General features: G+C 60.7%; 3 protein-coding genes across 4 annotated transcripts in view; 1 reads left to right on the forward strand and 2 right to left on the reverse strand.

Moving 5' to 3' along the window:
• Positions 1-754: 754 nt before the first annotated feature.
• CHLRE_17g725000v5 (uncharacterized protein) lies at positions 755-5,067 on the reverse strand. The gene is made up of 4 exons (XM_043072326.1): positions 4,811-5,067; positions 4,342-4,410; positions 4,083-4,200; positions 755-3,950 (listed from the first exon to the last, which is right to left on the reverse strand). Exons 1-4 carry the CDS (start codon positions 4,939-4,941, stop codon positions 2,799-2,801), a joined length of 1,470 nt encoding a protein of 489 aa, XP_042914785.1. The 5' UTR covers positions 4,942-5,067; the 3' UTR covers positions 755-2,798.
• A 3,440-nt stretch (positions 5,068-8,507) lies between these two features.
• CHLRE_17g725050v5 (uncharacterized protein) lies at positions 8,508-10,726 on the reverse strand. 2 transcript variants are annotated; one of them, XM_001697187.2, is made up of 3 exons: positions 10,431-10,726; positions 9,448-9,686; positions 8,508-9,309 (listed from the first exon to the last, which is right to left on the reverse strand). In XM_001697187.2, exons 1-2 carry the CDS (start codon positions 10,467-10,469, stop codon positions 9,504-9,506), a joined length of 222 nt encoding a protein of 73 aa, XP_001697239.1. In that variant the 5' UTR covers positions 10,470-10,726; the 3' UTR covers positions 8,508-9,309; positions 9,448-9,503. The 2 variants fall into 2 exon arrangements, with proteins under 2 accessions (XP_001697239.1, XP_042914786.1); XM_043072327.1 differs by having other exon boundaries at positions 8,508-9,686.
• A 117-nt stretch (positions 10,727-10,843) lies between these two features.
• CHLRE_17g725100v5 (uncharacterized protein) overlaps positions 10,844-14,211 on the forward strand; it is an 11,622-nt gene continuing 8,254 nt past the window's right edge. Inside the window, exons 1-8 of the mRNA XM_001697098.2 lie at positions 10,844-11,055; positions 11,518-11,601; positions 11,896-12,009; positions 12,407-12,505; positions 12,948-13,073; positions 13,310-13,420; positions 13,622-13,708; positions 14,098-14,205. Of these exons, the coding sequence (XP_001697150.2) occupies positions 10,978-11,055; positions 11,518-11,601; positions 11,896-12,009; positions 12,407-12,505; positions 12,948-13,073; positions 13,310-13,420; positions 13,622-13,708; positions 14,098-14,205 (807 nt within the window). The 5' untranslated portion in view covers positions 10,844-10,977. The remainder of the gene's footprint in view (positions 11,056-11,517; positions 11,602-11,895; positions 12,010-12,406; positions 12,506-12,947; positions 13,074-13,309; positions 13,421-13,621; positions 13,709-14,097; positions 14,206-14,211) is intronic.

Below are 14,211 nucleotides of genomic sequence, written 5' to 3' on the forward strand. Positions count from 1 at the left end.
AACCCAGCACGCACGGGTCGCCATACGATAATACCCCCCCATACGACGATACCACAGGCTACCTGTAACCTAGTGACCTAGTCGATGCACCAGGCAGCACTCCGCATCCGCGATGGCACGCCTGCCTATAAGACCAGGTCGTGATCCCGCCAGGCTACCAGGTTACGCTGCTATCAGCGGGCATGGCATACGCTGTGACGGCCGTCGGCCGGGGCCGTTGTGCCTCACTCTCAGCAGGTGTGGACCATGTGCTCATCCAGTGATCCAGCGCATATGGTAAAGAAAGGCCTCAAAGCCTGCACACGCGCCCCCTCGGTCACCGTAGGCCAGGGGTGCCGTAGGCTTTCTGGCCATGCCTGGTGAGTGGCACACCCAGGTGCACCTGCTGGCCGATGCAGCAGGCAGGGCAACCGTCCGCAGAGGGCCGAGTGGCACATCTGCCTAACCGCCAGGTCCTGACATGGCCCTACATGACCCGGCTGTGCTGCTCATTGGTACGCTAAGGGAGCAGGTCTGGGGGGCATAGCTGCTTATCATAAGAAGATGAGTACTGCACTAAGTCGCTCACGACCCCTCAACCCTCCCCTACCCATGGAAGTTTGCTTCCATGCTTCGAGCGCTTGACCGGCCGCCCAGTCCTGATTGTCGCGGGCTCCTCGCCCCAGCCACTCTGCCAGTTAACCGTTGCGAGCAGGAGGTTGCGAGATGCTGCGGCCAGGGGTGCCGTACCACGGATGACAGCGAGACAAAAGCAATGTGAGATTTACATTTATCACCGTTCAATGAAGTGCTCTTCCAGATGAAGGCTGGCGGATGCAACAGTTGGATCGACATGGAAGGGAATCTTCTTCTGCCGGCTCGGCAACAAACATTCTATGGCAGCAAACATCCGATAGCAATCTCAACTTTAGCCTCCGGTAGGCAGGGTGCGGGGTGGTATGAGGCGGGCCAGGTCCCGACACATGTGAGTGTGTAGGTGGCCAGCCCGGATAGGCAGCATGCAAGGTGCAGAAGGTACGGAGAATACTCGGTGAAGGAACGGAAACCATAACGTGCAGCACTGGGCCCACAAGGCGCCCAAATACATGGCAAGCCTCACAACGAACAGCTGGAGATGACCGGATCTAAGCCCCACAGCCCAACGGCAACGTGAGATGTACATTACTATGTGCGTTTCGCACACTTCATCTAGCAGACAGTGGGGCCTCTAAAAGACGACGCTGCGCAGAGCCAGGACTGGCCGTTGCAAACGCCACGCGTCCCCAAACACTGTGCGCAACAAAGGCGACGCATCCGTCGTCAAACAGTGGCTAGCTCTCGCACATGAAACGCCAACAGTCCAAAGTTTGCGCCACTTCCCCCTAACAATACCCGGAACCGTCTGTCGGTAATTCACGTCACTGGAACCGATGCGCGCAGACAAACTGAGCCCGGGCCTCCTCGACTGTGTATGCCCCCGCGGTGGCACACTCGCTCGCACTAACCGTTGCCGTCCTCCACACACATACATGTAAGAACCCCATGCGACCATTGCACACGCAGACGGAGGTCCGCCTGCGGTCGACATCGTGGTAAGTTCACACACGCGTGACAAACCGTATCAAACATATCATAGGCCCACTCCACAAATGCCGCTGATTGGCATCGCTTCTCATACCCATGTCGTGTGCATGAATGCACTTGTATCGTACTCTGCTCATGTCGCAGGGAGTCTGAGCAGGCAGCGGTGGGCGTGTTCGAATGCATGCCCCAGTACCCTGCTGTCCCGCCACCAGTTCACTCGGATTACTACATAGCCGCCCCAACCTGCTTAACACGATCAAGCTTATAACGCCGCTGTGCCCACAACAAGTGCAGAAGAATACTCAGACTTTCTTGAGCCTCTCTCCTGACGACACGCAGACATCCGCGCACATGGAACATAAACCCGCGCGTGTAACGTACACACGCCGATTATGCATACCGTACGCAAAGCGTCAACCATGAAGATGACAAGAAAGTGGTTTTCCCTCGCAAGGGAAAAGTGGGCTGAGCCCACGCCACGTCTCTAGTCTGAGACCGCAAGCGTCTATCTCATATCCCGGACATCGGTTTGTACAGGCACGGCCCGCCATGCGTCCAGCCACGTCCCGCTGTCAAGCACAAGCACAGCCAGCAGTAAACCAAACAGCAGGAAACCCTCTAGCCCCAACACTCCTCACTGCTGCGGCCTGGCACATACTGTGCCGTGCTATGCTTGCCAGTCAAGACCGCTAACCAGACACTGGCCGGCCTCAACCTGGATGCGGACATTGAATATGAAACGAGCCACCGGGCGCGACATAGATAATCTACACAGTCGTTGCTCACAAGTGCCAGATCGTTCGGGCGACTCTGTGCAACTGGGAGAACCATGCCCCGCATCCTGAGCCGCATCATCGAGCCAGTTTTTACACCCTCAAATATGCCCCTCGATAAAGTGTCAAGTCCTCAAGCTGCCCTGGACTGCGCATGCACGCGCTATACGTGTTGCAAAGCAGGGATATCTTCTTGCGACGAATCTGGGCTAAGCCCGGGCCCCAGGGCAAGAGGGCGTCGCCGCCCCCGCCTGAGGATAGGCTTACCCGTCCGTGCGCCCCAAGTGCCCGTCGACGAAGCTTGTGTTCATCCTTAACATGCAACAGCCCATGATTAATCTTGCGCCGGAGATGCCGGCTAATACCTCTTGCAGTCAGTCTTGCGCAGCCATGCATACCAAGAGAAGTTCAACGCGGTTTACATAGGCGACGCTGGGCCGCCTGTGATATGCCGCCGGCGCATCACAACAGTGCCTCCAGGGGCACGCTGTCAATGGCCTCGATCTCATAGCCACCCACCGAGGCGCCGCGCTGCAGCGGCCAGCCGCCAGTGGCGCAGCGCATGGCCAGCTGCGGCTGCACCTGCTGCAGCAGCTGCCAGTTGACTGGAGCTTGTTGCGGCGCGGCCAGCGGCTTCTGCCTCTGCTGCTGCAGCTGCTCGAAGCGGCATTGGCCAGAAGTCACGGGGCCGTGCAGCAGCAGCGACGACAGGTCGCGGTGCGGGCGGGGGTCCGGCAGCTGCAGCGGCGCCAGGCCGCGCATGGTGCTGGCGACGCCGGCGGCGCCCGCCATGCCGCAGCCGTCCTGCTCCACCAGCATGCCCATGTCGCGCATCAGTTCGTCCAGCTCGCGGTCGGCGCGGCGCATCCAGGCCGCCGACGCCGCCGAGCCGGTGTTGGAGGACGACGCGGCGCCCACCAGCTCCGCGCCCGCCAGCGGGTTGTTGCTGCTGTTGCAGCGCATGCGCTGCCGCGCGGGGCCGGAGGCCGTCTCCACGCCGCCGCAGCCTGATTCATGGAAGCCGCGCTTGAGGCCGGTGGCGGTCTGGCCACGATGCGCGCGGGCGTCGGCGGGGAAGACGGGCACGCCGCAGGTGGCCCCGTACGGCTGCGACGCCGAGGTGCACGGCGGCTGCTGGTTGATGGTGTTGAGCGAGTAGCTGCTGTCCCACTGGCCCATGGCGGACACGGCGCCGGTGCCGTTGGCGGCGGCGTGCGGCGTGGAGGTGTCGCCGGCGTGGAGGGCTGAGTGCACAGGGTCGGGCTGCATCCAGCGAGGCAGCAACTCGGTGGCGCCTGCGATTGTGGGCGCGGGGGAAGCGCCGTCGGCGGCGGACGGCGCAGCGGCCGCGATGCCGTTGACGGAGAAGCGCTGCCGCACCGCGCGCGAGGCCAACCGCTTGCCGTAGGCGCCGGCGGCGCCGGCGATGCCAGCGCCGTCAGCGGCGGGCGCGGGCAGGTCGCTGTCTGCGTTCATGAGCCTAGCGATGCCACCCGGCAGGCAGCTGGTGTTCAGTTCCTCTGCGGTAACAGCGGCCGCGGCTGCCTTCTGGTCGCCGTCCAGAGCGTCGCCGACGTCCTCAGCCGGGTCTGCCGCGTGCAGTGCGTCGCCTCCCTGCTTGGGATGTCGGTTACGAAGGGACGTCACGGGATTAGATTCCAGTGTTCTAACCACGTCGAGGCATTACGTGGACGACTGTGGGGCCGACGGCTTTAGTAACCAGGGCACTGTAACCCAGGCACATACCGGCGTGTCGACAGCAGCGCCAGGCCCAAGCTCGTCGTCAATGTCCTCGCCGTCGAAGCTGTCATGACGGAGGAACGCAACGGCCGCAGCGCTGCGACGGGGCTTCATCCGGTTGGCACTGTACACCAGTAAAACATCGGGGGCCCGCGTTGGGGAAGTTCGACGTGGCAAGTTGGGACTTGTCGAAGAGCGCCCTGCCGGCCAGTAGTCGCAGCAGGAGGTGACATAGTAATGCGAGCGTATTGCACTCGAAACTCACTGCCGCTGCGTCTCGGCCAGGCCCACAGCGGCGTCACCCCAGACTCGGTTGCTGTGCTCGCCGTGCCACCTGGAGCAACATTAGATTGGTTTCAGAAAGCATACTCTCATCGGTGTTTTTCTGGGACTTGCCCCTCTGTCCAGAAACATATTCGGGCTCCGACTTCCACCGAAACTTCCCACTTGACAGTCGAACTCACGACATTCTTGATGCAAAACGTAACTAGAGCCACAATTTATTGCTTATTAAAAGTCTGGGATCAACAGGCGCGTGCAGTGAAAGCACGTTTTGATACGTCACCGAAACCCCGCCAACGCAAATGTGTTGCCCACAGCCCAAATGGACCTTAGAGCTTTACTAGCTGCCACCCTGGGACGTAAAGGCACTGCCCAGTGCCTTGCACGGCCCCCGCCAGAAGCCCTCGCCCTCCGCATTTTCGCTTGCGTCCCTCCGCTGATGGGACGCGCACCTGGAAATTGATTTTGAGGTTGGCCGCGCCTTAATGCGTTGGTACTCGGCGTGCCACCAGCAATTGAAGGCCGTCCAGAAGCCAGAAGGCCACCTCCTAATCGGCCCCTTCTGCTCTTGAGTGGACGACATATGTGTCGTTACAGTCGTAGGCGCCGAGCGATCGCGCAGCGTTTGGGCAAGGTGCGTGACAAACCGGGCGCGTCCTGAAATGCGCTTGAGTCTCTTATTATAGGAGTGTCTTCGCGTGCGTGGTATCCATGTCTGCGCAAATGTATGCCTGCGTCGGGGCGACGCGCAGTTGCTTTTGTTAAAGCGGTCGGGATCGCGCCCGATCCCACATGCTTTTTCGCGAACCGCAGCATACCACACATCGTAGCATAAGTGGGACACATTATCAGGACATGCAGCAATGTTTACACGCCCAGGATGGTCGGGCTTGAATGTCAGGATGTTTCGTTGCCTAGAGTCAAGACGTGCCCCACGGCCGACCTGGTTGCATCGTGATAGAGCTTGTTGAGAACATTCGATTGGCACCAATCCGGTCACAGGTTAAGGTGGTTCAATCAGGGGGCTCAATTAGTAAAGGTATACCCGACCCCCCTCCCTGCCCCCCTCCCGTGGACACGCACCAATCACACGCAAAAGCCAACAGTTCCAAGCAGTCGATAGCGCATCGCACGGCCTCCAAGCGATGGCATGCCATGAGTTGCACGACTCAGCGCGCGGTCCGGATGATCTGTGGATGGTCTATGTGAGACGATTACGGGCGATTTGAGCATAAGCTGTTGGATGCAACAGTCAACGACGTGTTTGCTAGTGAATGCGAATGCAAGACGCCGTCGCGAGCTCCAGGCTAGCAATAAACATCACGAAAGAAGTTAGTGTCAGCGGCAATGCGGTTACTTGTTACCTTCGAGAAGAGACACTGGTGCGCGCTCCACGCTGCTCCGCATTCGGCACGCCAAACGGAGTCCGAGTGTCGTGGAGACTGCTGCCGCTTGCAGGGGCGGACGTGTTCCAGCTCGCAACTAGGCTGCTGCCATTCGCCGCGACAACGCGTAACCCACAAAATGCACCCACCTGGAACGGAGCCAGGCATCCGCGGGCGCCCATGGAGCATATGCGTGGGCAAGCGGAAAGAAACGGGAGAAGAAAGAAGCGGCGTGGCGGATGTCAGTAACCGATGCCGGCCAAAGCTGCCGAGCAAGTGAAGCAGGGTGGCTGCCTAGCTGGGGGCGGGCTGATTAAAGGGCTGAACGGCGGCTGCACCGGGCGAGCTGTGCTGGTAGTATGTACTGGCGCCGGCCAAGCGTGGTAAGTATGGGCGCCGCTGCATGGACCCCGCCCCCATGTGCCGCGGCGAGGCTGGCGACGATGCAGTGGCGTACAGCTGACAGCTGAGACGGACGGGCGCGGACCGCTGTGCGGTTCCCCACACCCGTCCAGGGACCGGCCCACGCACGGTGCAGCGGGGCCGGCCGGGTGGGGGAACCGTGCTGACAGCTGAGTGGGCGGCGGGCGGAGGGCTGGCCGAGGGGAACGAGGTCGGTGCGTGTCCACGGCATGTACCCGAAACCGCTGAAAAGCCAAACCAAGAACCAAATTCTCCAGAACCAAATAACCAAGGTGTAATACGACGGCGACCCGTCCGCGCAGTGCTGCAATCGCGTGCATGCGGTCGCGTGAATAATCAGGCTGCACCCGCAAGCGGGAGGCTCGACATTGGCGCCGGACTATCCATCTTTCGGGCTGGCTAGCACAAAAACGTGTATCCCCACCGCAAGTGCTTCTTGTGGCATTCACTCCTCCCAAAACTGCACAGCGTTCAGCCGCAGTGGCGGCAGTTAAGTTACGGTAGCGGAATCCGACTGTTGGGCCGCGGCTGCACAAATCGACACTTCTTGCGCTGTCGGGAGCGTCGTGGCATGTCAGGGGGCATGCCAGGGGTGCTCTGTGACGTGTCGAGAGGGCGTGGCACGTCGCGGCTGGCTGGCTGCCTGTAGGACAGGCTCGTCATGATTTTGCTGGATAAGTTTGTGCACATGAGCTGAATGTTGAGCACGCTCCAGGACCGCCAGCGATAGCTGATAGCTGATAGGTGGAAACGGCTGCTACTGCCAACGTCACGCTGTAGTGGCCGGATATTGCTACAGCCGCCACGCCCGCGGCAGCGGCAGTAACAGCCGCCATAGCCAACGCAAGTGGCGGTGGCTGGGTGCTGAGCGACGTCCCAGTGCAGCCGCTGTGCGCCGCGATGCGGCTGCTACTGGCGGGCTAAGGCGAACAAGTACCGGGCTAAGGCGAAGAAGCAGGCAAAAGTGGCATCGTGACCTAGAGCCCTAGGGTCGGTTGGGGCGTCTGATGGGGCCGAAATGGGGTCTGTAGAATAGAATTATGAGCGGCGGTGGCGGCGGGCAGTCAGAAGGGCGGCCGGAAGGGCGGCGCCACAACCTTCAAGCGCAGGACTGGCCTTCACAGCGCCAGCGCAAAGGCCAAGAGCGGGAAAACACGCATGACATGCAGCTGTGGTACCTGCAGAGGTAGAATAAGAGCTCAGAAGCGCCGGGCTAAGGTGGCGTCGTGACCTAGGGCCCTAGGGTCGGGTAGGAAGGGTTCTGGCGGCACACGCAGAGTGTATTGTGACACGCTGAGTGTTCTATACCTCCGGCTCTCGTGGTGACGGGGCTGCTGGGTGTGGATAGAGTCTAGGCAGCGGAAGGCGGGGTTATCGAGATGCTACCGTCAGAACGGAAGGTGACTGTGGACCGCTAGCTGATATGTGTGTGTGAACCGTCTGGGTTTCACACGTCTGGCGTGACGGATTCGGGTAACCTTGATTGCGTGACACTACTGACGGAGACTTGTATCAACGGTTGGCCTGTAAACTGTGATGTTCGGTTCGGCTGTCGAACTGGGAAAGTTGAGAGGGATTGGGAGTCCTGAGGGAATCGAGGAAGTATGAGGGAAAGGCGGGTTTGGAGACGCGGGAGTTTAGCCACCCCACGCAGCGCACAGCCACAGCCCGCAGCCCGACGTGCGCACCATGTCCTCGCGGTTCTTTTGGGGTTGACGTTGCTTGCCTCGCGCCTAGCGCCATAGCTTCTACGCTGCAATGCATCACGCCTCCTGTCCCTCCCTCCTCCCATACATGTCGTGCTGGGCACCGGTGGCGCTGGTGTTCTCCAGGTTGGTTTCGGGCGCATCCTTTCTGGTAGTCCCAAGCAACGTCAGCCCGGCCGCCGTCGTCCAGCCCAGCCATCCCGATACAGCAGCCGCCTTCCGTCAGCCAGCCATGGGCCCGACCGTCCACAGCGTTTACCGTCCGTTACGAGGTAACATGTGAATTCGCAACTTGCGCTACTGCCTGCCTGCTCTCGTGCCGCCTGCAAGCCCACTCCGCCTTCCGCTCTGGTCTACGTACGCATTAGTTCCGCAACGCACGTCAATAACGGGAGAGCTGTCGTTCAGCTGACTTGGCTGGATTGCTGGAGGGATAGCGTTCACGGCTGGCGGTTACGTCCAAGCCGGGGAAACCAGAAGCTTGCTTGGTGGCCTGAAACGGCCAACCCCAGCCATGAAACCCATCCGGGAACCCTAGTTCCTTTTGTCACCAGACCTGTGGGCGGAATGATAATTCTACGCCACACAAGTAAGATATCCCTGCGGAGCACGCCCTGGGGCATCTAGATGTGTCTTTTGCCGTTAATCTTACTACGATGCCAGTTATCGGCACCTTGCGGCCCTTGGACGTCGTTGCAACAACTAAGACGTGCTGCCGGGGATACAACGCCCCAATGGCAACGACGTCAAACGCAGGGGAAGACCCCACGGGAAGACCCCTGGCCAAGCTGCTTCTCTTCACTGCCAGGTTATCAGGCAGTAACAGGAGTCGTTCGTGAGAAACGTTGCACTCACGGCATGCAGATTTCTGGTACGGCGCAGTACGGTGCCTCCCCCAAACCTACCCCACGCGGCCATCCTCCGCCCCTCGCCCTGCCGTGTCAACTCCATTCTTGCCGCTATTTGCCTCGACTCAATATTGCTCTCTGCCACGACTCACCAGTCGTGCAAGTCTTTGCATTCCTCTCGACTGCCAAATGCACCATCAACACCTGGAGCCTTGGGCCCATCGAGCAGTCAACCCCCCCGCTCCCGCCTCAACCACTTCTCTCGCCGCAGCAACTTCTCTTACTCTTAGCTTACCGGTACGAGGGTATCTTGAACCCTGTCCCAGACGCCATTTCAAACGCCCCGACCCGTCCAGCATACACCTGCACAAGCCGCGCAGGTGCACGTCCCGTCCCATCGCCGCAGTCGTCAACCCTCACGGAATGCGCAATCGACCACCCGATCGCGCATTAAGCGCACCCTCCGTGTTCGTGCATCAGGGCATCAGCGCATCGCCTCTCTACCTACTGGACTGTCACAGGATCCCTTGTTCTCGTGGCGTGGCCCCCGGTTGGGGCTGCTCGGGCCGCACCCATCGTTAGACCTCGCCTGCGACCATACAAGGAACCAAGTATGTACCAAGCTGAAGTAAGGCCCGCACAACAACCGAGCCGCCTCCATACACCCCAGCACCAGCTCAAGGACATCGCACGCTGCTCCTTTCATGGAGCTGGCGCACGGCCTCACCCGCTTGCAGACACGACAACAGGGCAGCAATGCCTTATTCCATCGCCGTCCTCAATTTAGTTGTAATAAAGCTCGAGACCCATGCCGTCATGGATCTCATAGTCTGCGAGCGTGATGTGGTCCTTGTAGATTGTGTACCACTTCTGAATCCGGATCTTCTCTGGCCGTGTGCCGGTCTGCGCGGCCACCAGCTTCTTCAGGTCCCCGATGGTGTCGTCCTCATTGCACTTGACACGGACCTGTGCAATGTGCATCAGGGCGCATCACACCACAGCATTACGGTGCGGGCAGTGAGAATGTGTTGCGTTGCGGTGCAGAGCGCGCATGCGGCAAGGAGCTTGTCGGTTTGGCATTGCGCGTTTCAGCACGCGGGGCCAACGACGAGGGAGGCTGGTGGCAGAAGACGCCACGGCCAGGGTGTGAGGGCGCCTCACAGCGGGTGTGGTGCCTTAGGCCGAGATGGCAGGCAGTCTAGGTCAGGCCTAACATGCACGCACGCGGCCGCCGCTTGCAGCAGCACGCCGCTATGACCATGTGTCTGTGTCTCCAGCTGGCAGGCTTGCTGGCTAGTAGCGAAGGACCTGTTGCTTGTTTCATACCCATAACCAAACGCCAGTCCAATCCGTCCTGTACGCACGCACATCCTAAGCAAGCTGACGATAACCTGCCGCAGAATCGTGCTGAGCGCATAGAAGCGAGCTAGGCCTCAGTGTACAGTAGCATGGTCTCAGGTTGGTGGCGCCGAGCTGTGATGAAATGCATAACGCCGCGCATCACCCGCGCACTCCCGCGGCGGCTACACGCAGGGCTACACGCTCACGGCCTACACCCGCCTGTCCACGCGGCACCGTCTTCGACCTTAACGCTTGCATACTGATGCATATAAGGTGATGAACCAAAGGTAAAACCACGCGGATGTTCTTGGAGCACCCCAGCCACCGTGCCACAGAACGCGGGACACAGACACCGACTCTCACGCTCACCTTCTTCCCCAAGCGATCGTTCAGGACCACTTCAATCATCTTTCAAGCGTGCTAGTTATTGAAGGTAAGCTCCGGGCCCCGGCAACTGGAGTCCCCGCCTAAATAAAGAACTGTTTGCCGAAGCTTCACCTCCAATCTGAATACTATGTTATAGTTTGCAATGTGTTTGTAGCAGCGCTTATGCCGGCTCGATCTATGCAAGAGGAAGGAAACAAGAGTTCTAGATTGCCCACTGACTGCGTTAGGAGTGAGGATTGTGACGCGGTAAGCAGAGGGTTGGAATGGAGTAAGGCAAGTCGTAATTACCAGCAGGACTAGCTGCACAGTTTGGCGTTCTGATTGGGTTTCTTGGTCTGCCGGATGGTCCGTCATCCTTTTCCCTACAGGGACCTGCCCAGCCACAAAACAACACAATCTCGCACGTCTAATATCTTACTGCTTTGAGATTAGAATGGCATGAAGCGCCAGATCACTTTGCACCCAAGCCCAAGGCTGTTCCTTCGGAGATGACTACGACGAGTTAGACTGGCACTAAACAACCACAAACATGTCGCTTTCGGTTCTTATGGTGGCGGAGAAACCGTCGCTGGCGGGGAGCATCGCTCAAATCCTGTCGGATGGCCGGGTGAGTACTGGCAACTGGTGTAAGAGCTGAGCGGATACAGTGCTCTGGGGCGGTGGGAGACCGAGGTGGTAGGTCAATGGTAGGGGTTTGTGCTGAGTGCGCCGGGGCTGGGGAGTTGAAATCGTGTAGGCTGCTTCGGTTAGGTACACACGCCATGCAGCCCTGGCCCCTGGGTGCCGCGGGCTTGCACCACCTGCAAGAGCGCCAGTACGGAAGCACGATGCCGTAACAGCCAGCTGTGATTCGCCTTATTGTATCCCGTTCACACAGCACCATAAGCTAGGTGATAGGTTAGTACCATGCGTGCGTGCTGGTCACGCGCAGCCAGCGCACCCAGCCCAGCCCGGCCCTCACCCCACCACCTTTTCAGTTTTCACGACGTCCGTTTTCATTCCAACGTTCTGTAATGAACTTTCCCGAAACAACACAGCACCCCACCCCATCACATACCTGCCTCGCAAGGTCGCTTCGCGGCGTGCGGCACTGGATGTGCACGAGTGGGAGGGGCGCTTCCGTGGCCAGCCAGCTCGCTTCAAGATGACCTCGGTGAGTGACCCCAGCACCACCACCGGGCTCGTGGCGAGCGAGGGCGCCTCCAGAAGTCAGAGCCTTAATCGGCCTCTTCGGCGCCGTCGCGTTCCAATGGTCAATGAGGACTTCCAGGTCCTAGCCGAGCACAATATACACAGAAGCTTGCAGATTCGCGCACAAAGCATGACGCCCAGCATTGGCCGCAGCTCGTGAGCGGCAGCCGGCCTCCCTTCCACCTCAGCGCCCTGCCCGCACCACCTTTCCCACGCCACGCCCCCATCCACCTCGGCCTCCGCTCCCGCCCCCCAGGTCATTGGGCACGTCTACTCCATCGACTTCACCGCCGCCTTCAACAGTTGGGATAAGGTGGACCCCAGCCAGCTGTACGACGCACCCACTGTCAAGCAGGAGGCAAACCCCAAGGCACGGGGGGGTGGCGGGCGGAGGCGGGCGCAGCTGGCAAGGGGCAGGGACTGGGATGGCACAGGGCTGGGACCAAGGGGCATGGGTTGGACAGGGGCTGTGGCAGGTGGTGGGTGGGTGTGGAGGGTGTGGAGGGGTTGGGTAAGTGGCTGGCCTGTGCAGGAGGTAGAGAGCGCAGTCCGTACCGCGTGTCCGCGTGCCGAGACCGGAGGGGCGTCGTGTATGCCGTATGTGCGGCTTCGCCCGCCCCCTCCTAACCCCCTCGCCTTTCGTCCCCCTCTCCCAGCCGCGCCTGTGCCTGTAACCGTTCCACCTGGTGCGGTCGGTCGGTCTCCTGACCCCTGCCAACTCTCTGCCACGACCCTCACACCCTGCTCACGCGTGTGTGTGCCCGTAGGCCCACGTGTGCGAGCACCTTCAGCGCGAGGGCCGCGGCTGCGACGTGTTGGTGCTGTGGCTGGACTGCGACAGGGAGGGCGAGAACATCTGCTTCGAGGTCAGGGGGAGAGGGGCGGAGGGGGGGAGCAGCAGCAGCAGCAGCAGCAGCAGGAGGAGGAGGAGGAGGAGGAGGAGGAGGAGGAGAGTAGAGGTGACAAACGCAGCATGTCGATGGCTGGGTTTTGCATTGTCTACTGACATGGAGGCGTGTGGCAGGGAGGCGCAAGTTGGTGTTGGGTGAAGGGGTGGGCAGCGGCGCGGACCCCGGGCCATCAGAGGGGGTATCAAGGGGTGGGTGGAGGTCGTGTGGTGTAGTGCTGGCTCGCAGTGCCGCCGTCGCCTCCGCCCTCACGGCATGCCGGCATTGCACTCGGGCTAGCCGCCGCCACCCACTGCCCGCACCGCCTGTCAGCCCTGGTGGGCCTGCAGGGCCTGAGACTGACACGCGAACACACTGACACGCGCACACACCGGGCTGCCGTACTCCAATGCGGCCGCAGGTGATGGACAACGTGGTGCCGTACATGTCCCGGCGGGGCGGCGGCGGCGGCGGCAGTGGTGGGCAGCAGACGGTGTTCCGGGCTCGCTTCTCCGCCATCACCGCACCCGAGATCCGGGCGGCCATGGTGCGTGCGCCTGGTGTGTGTGTGTGTGTGTGTGTGTGTGTGTGTGTGTGTGTGTGTGTGTGTGTGTGTGTGTGTGTGTGTGTGTGTGTGTGTGTATGTGTATGTGTGTTCGTTCTCTCCACCTTTGCAGTTGGGGGCGGTGCGGACCTGTGGTGCTAATGCCTAGCGGTGTTGACCGTTGGTTGCCCCGCCCCCCCTCCCGCCCCGCCATCCCGCCCCGCCACCTCCCATACCAGAACAACCTGGTGTCTCCCAATGAGGCGGAGGCTCTGGCGGTGGACGCGCGCCAGGAGCTTGACCTGCGCGTGGGCGTATCGTTCACACGCTTCCAGACACGCTTCTTCCAGGTGGGGGCGCGTGAGAGCCCGAGGAGGCGAGGAAGGGGAGGAAGCCGGCAGCACGAGGAAGCCCCGGGAGGTGTTTCTGTTGTGCGGATCTAATAGCATCTGTTGCCGTCAGTCGTTTGCGTTCCCAAGTGAACCAAGACCCAGCTGCACACCTCCTTTCCTTACCCTGCCCACACGCTCTGTCCCCCCCGCTCCTGCTAGGGCCGCTACGGCAACCTGGACGCCAGTGTGATCAGCTACGGCCCCTGCCAGACGCCCACACTTAACTTTTGTGTGGAGAGGCACCAGGTGGGGGGCGGGGGACGTGGGGTGTAGGGGGGAGGGGTTGGTTCGTTCCAGTCCCTAAGCAAGCAAAGAAAAACAGCGGCCATAGTGCGCGGAGGAGAGGGATATACTCTTATAATTTTGTTGGCGATTCTCAGTCTTGTTCATCTGGTCGTCGCCGGCGGTCGGGTAATTTATTCCAATCCCAAAGAAACCAAGGGCGATGGGTGGGGGAGGGAGGGGCCATCAATGGCGCCGGCAACGCCGCCCTGCGAGGGACCTCCGCGGCGGCGTCATGCGGCGTGTAGGGCTGCTGATGACTACCCGTCACGCTTGTGTTTCAAAGCACTTCCCCGTCTGTCTAGGCCCATACCTGCCTATGCCTGATGCCTCCTCCTGCCTGTCTGCGCCAGGCCATCACCTCGTTTCAGCCGGAGCCGTTCTGGGCGGTGCGGCCGCGCGCCAGCAAGGCGGGGGTGCCGTTGGAGCTGGAGTGGGAGCGGGGGCGCGTTTTCGACCAGGTAAGT

This window comes from Chlamydomonas reinhardtii, chromosome 17 (assembly GCF_000002595.2).
Source record: "Chlamydomonas reinhardtii strain CC-503 cw92 mt+ chromosome 17, whole genome shotgun sequence".
Lineage (NCBI taxonomy): Eukaryota > Viridiplantae > Chlorophyta > Chlorophyceae > Chlamydomonadales > Chlamydomonadaceae > Chlamydomonas > Chlamydomonas reinhardtii.

Coding starts and splice junctions, on each gene's coding strand:
- CHLRE_17g725000v5 (XM_043072326.1), bottom strand. CDS start 4,941: ATGTCGTCCACTCAAGAGCAGAAGGGGCCGATTAGGAGGTGGCCTTCT. Junction 4,411..4,810: donor ACCTCAAAATCAATTTCCAG/GTGCGCGTCCCA, acceptor ATGTTGCTCCAG/GTGGCACGGCGAGCACAGCA. Junction 3,951..4,082: donor GCGCTGCTGTCGACACGCCG/GTATGTGCCTGG, acceptor CATCCCAAGCAG/GGAGGCGACGCACTGCACGC.
- CHLRE_17g725050v5 (XM_001697187.2), bottom strand. CDS start 10,469: ATGATTGAAGTGGTCCTGAACGATCGCTTGGGGAAGAAG. Junction 9,687..10,430: donor ACGATCGCTTGGGGAAGAAG/GTGAGCGTGAGA, acceptor CACATTGCACAG/GTCCGTGTCAAGTGCAATGA.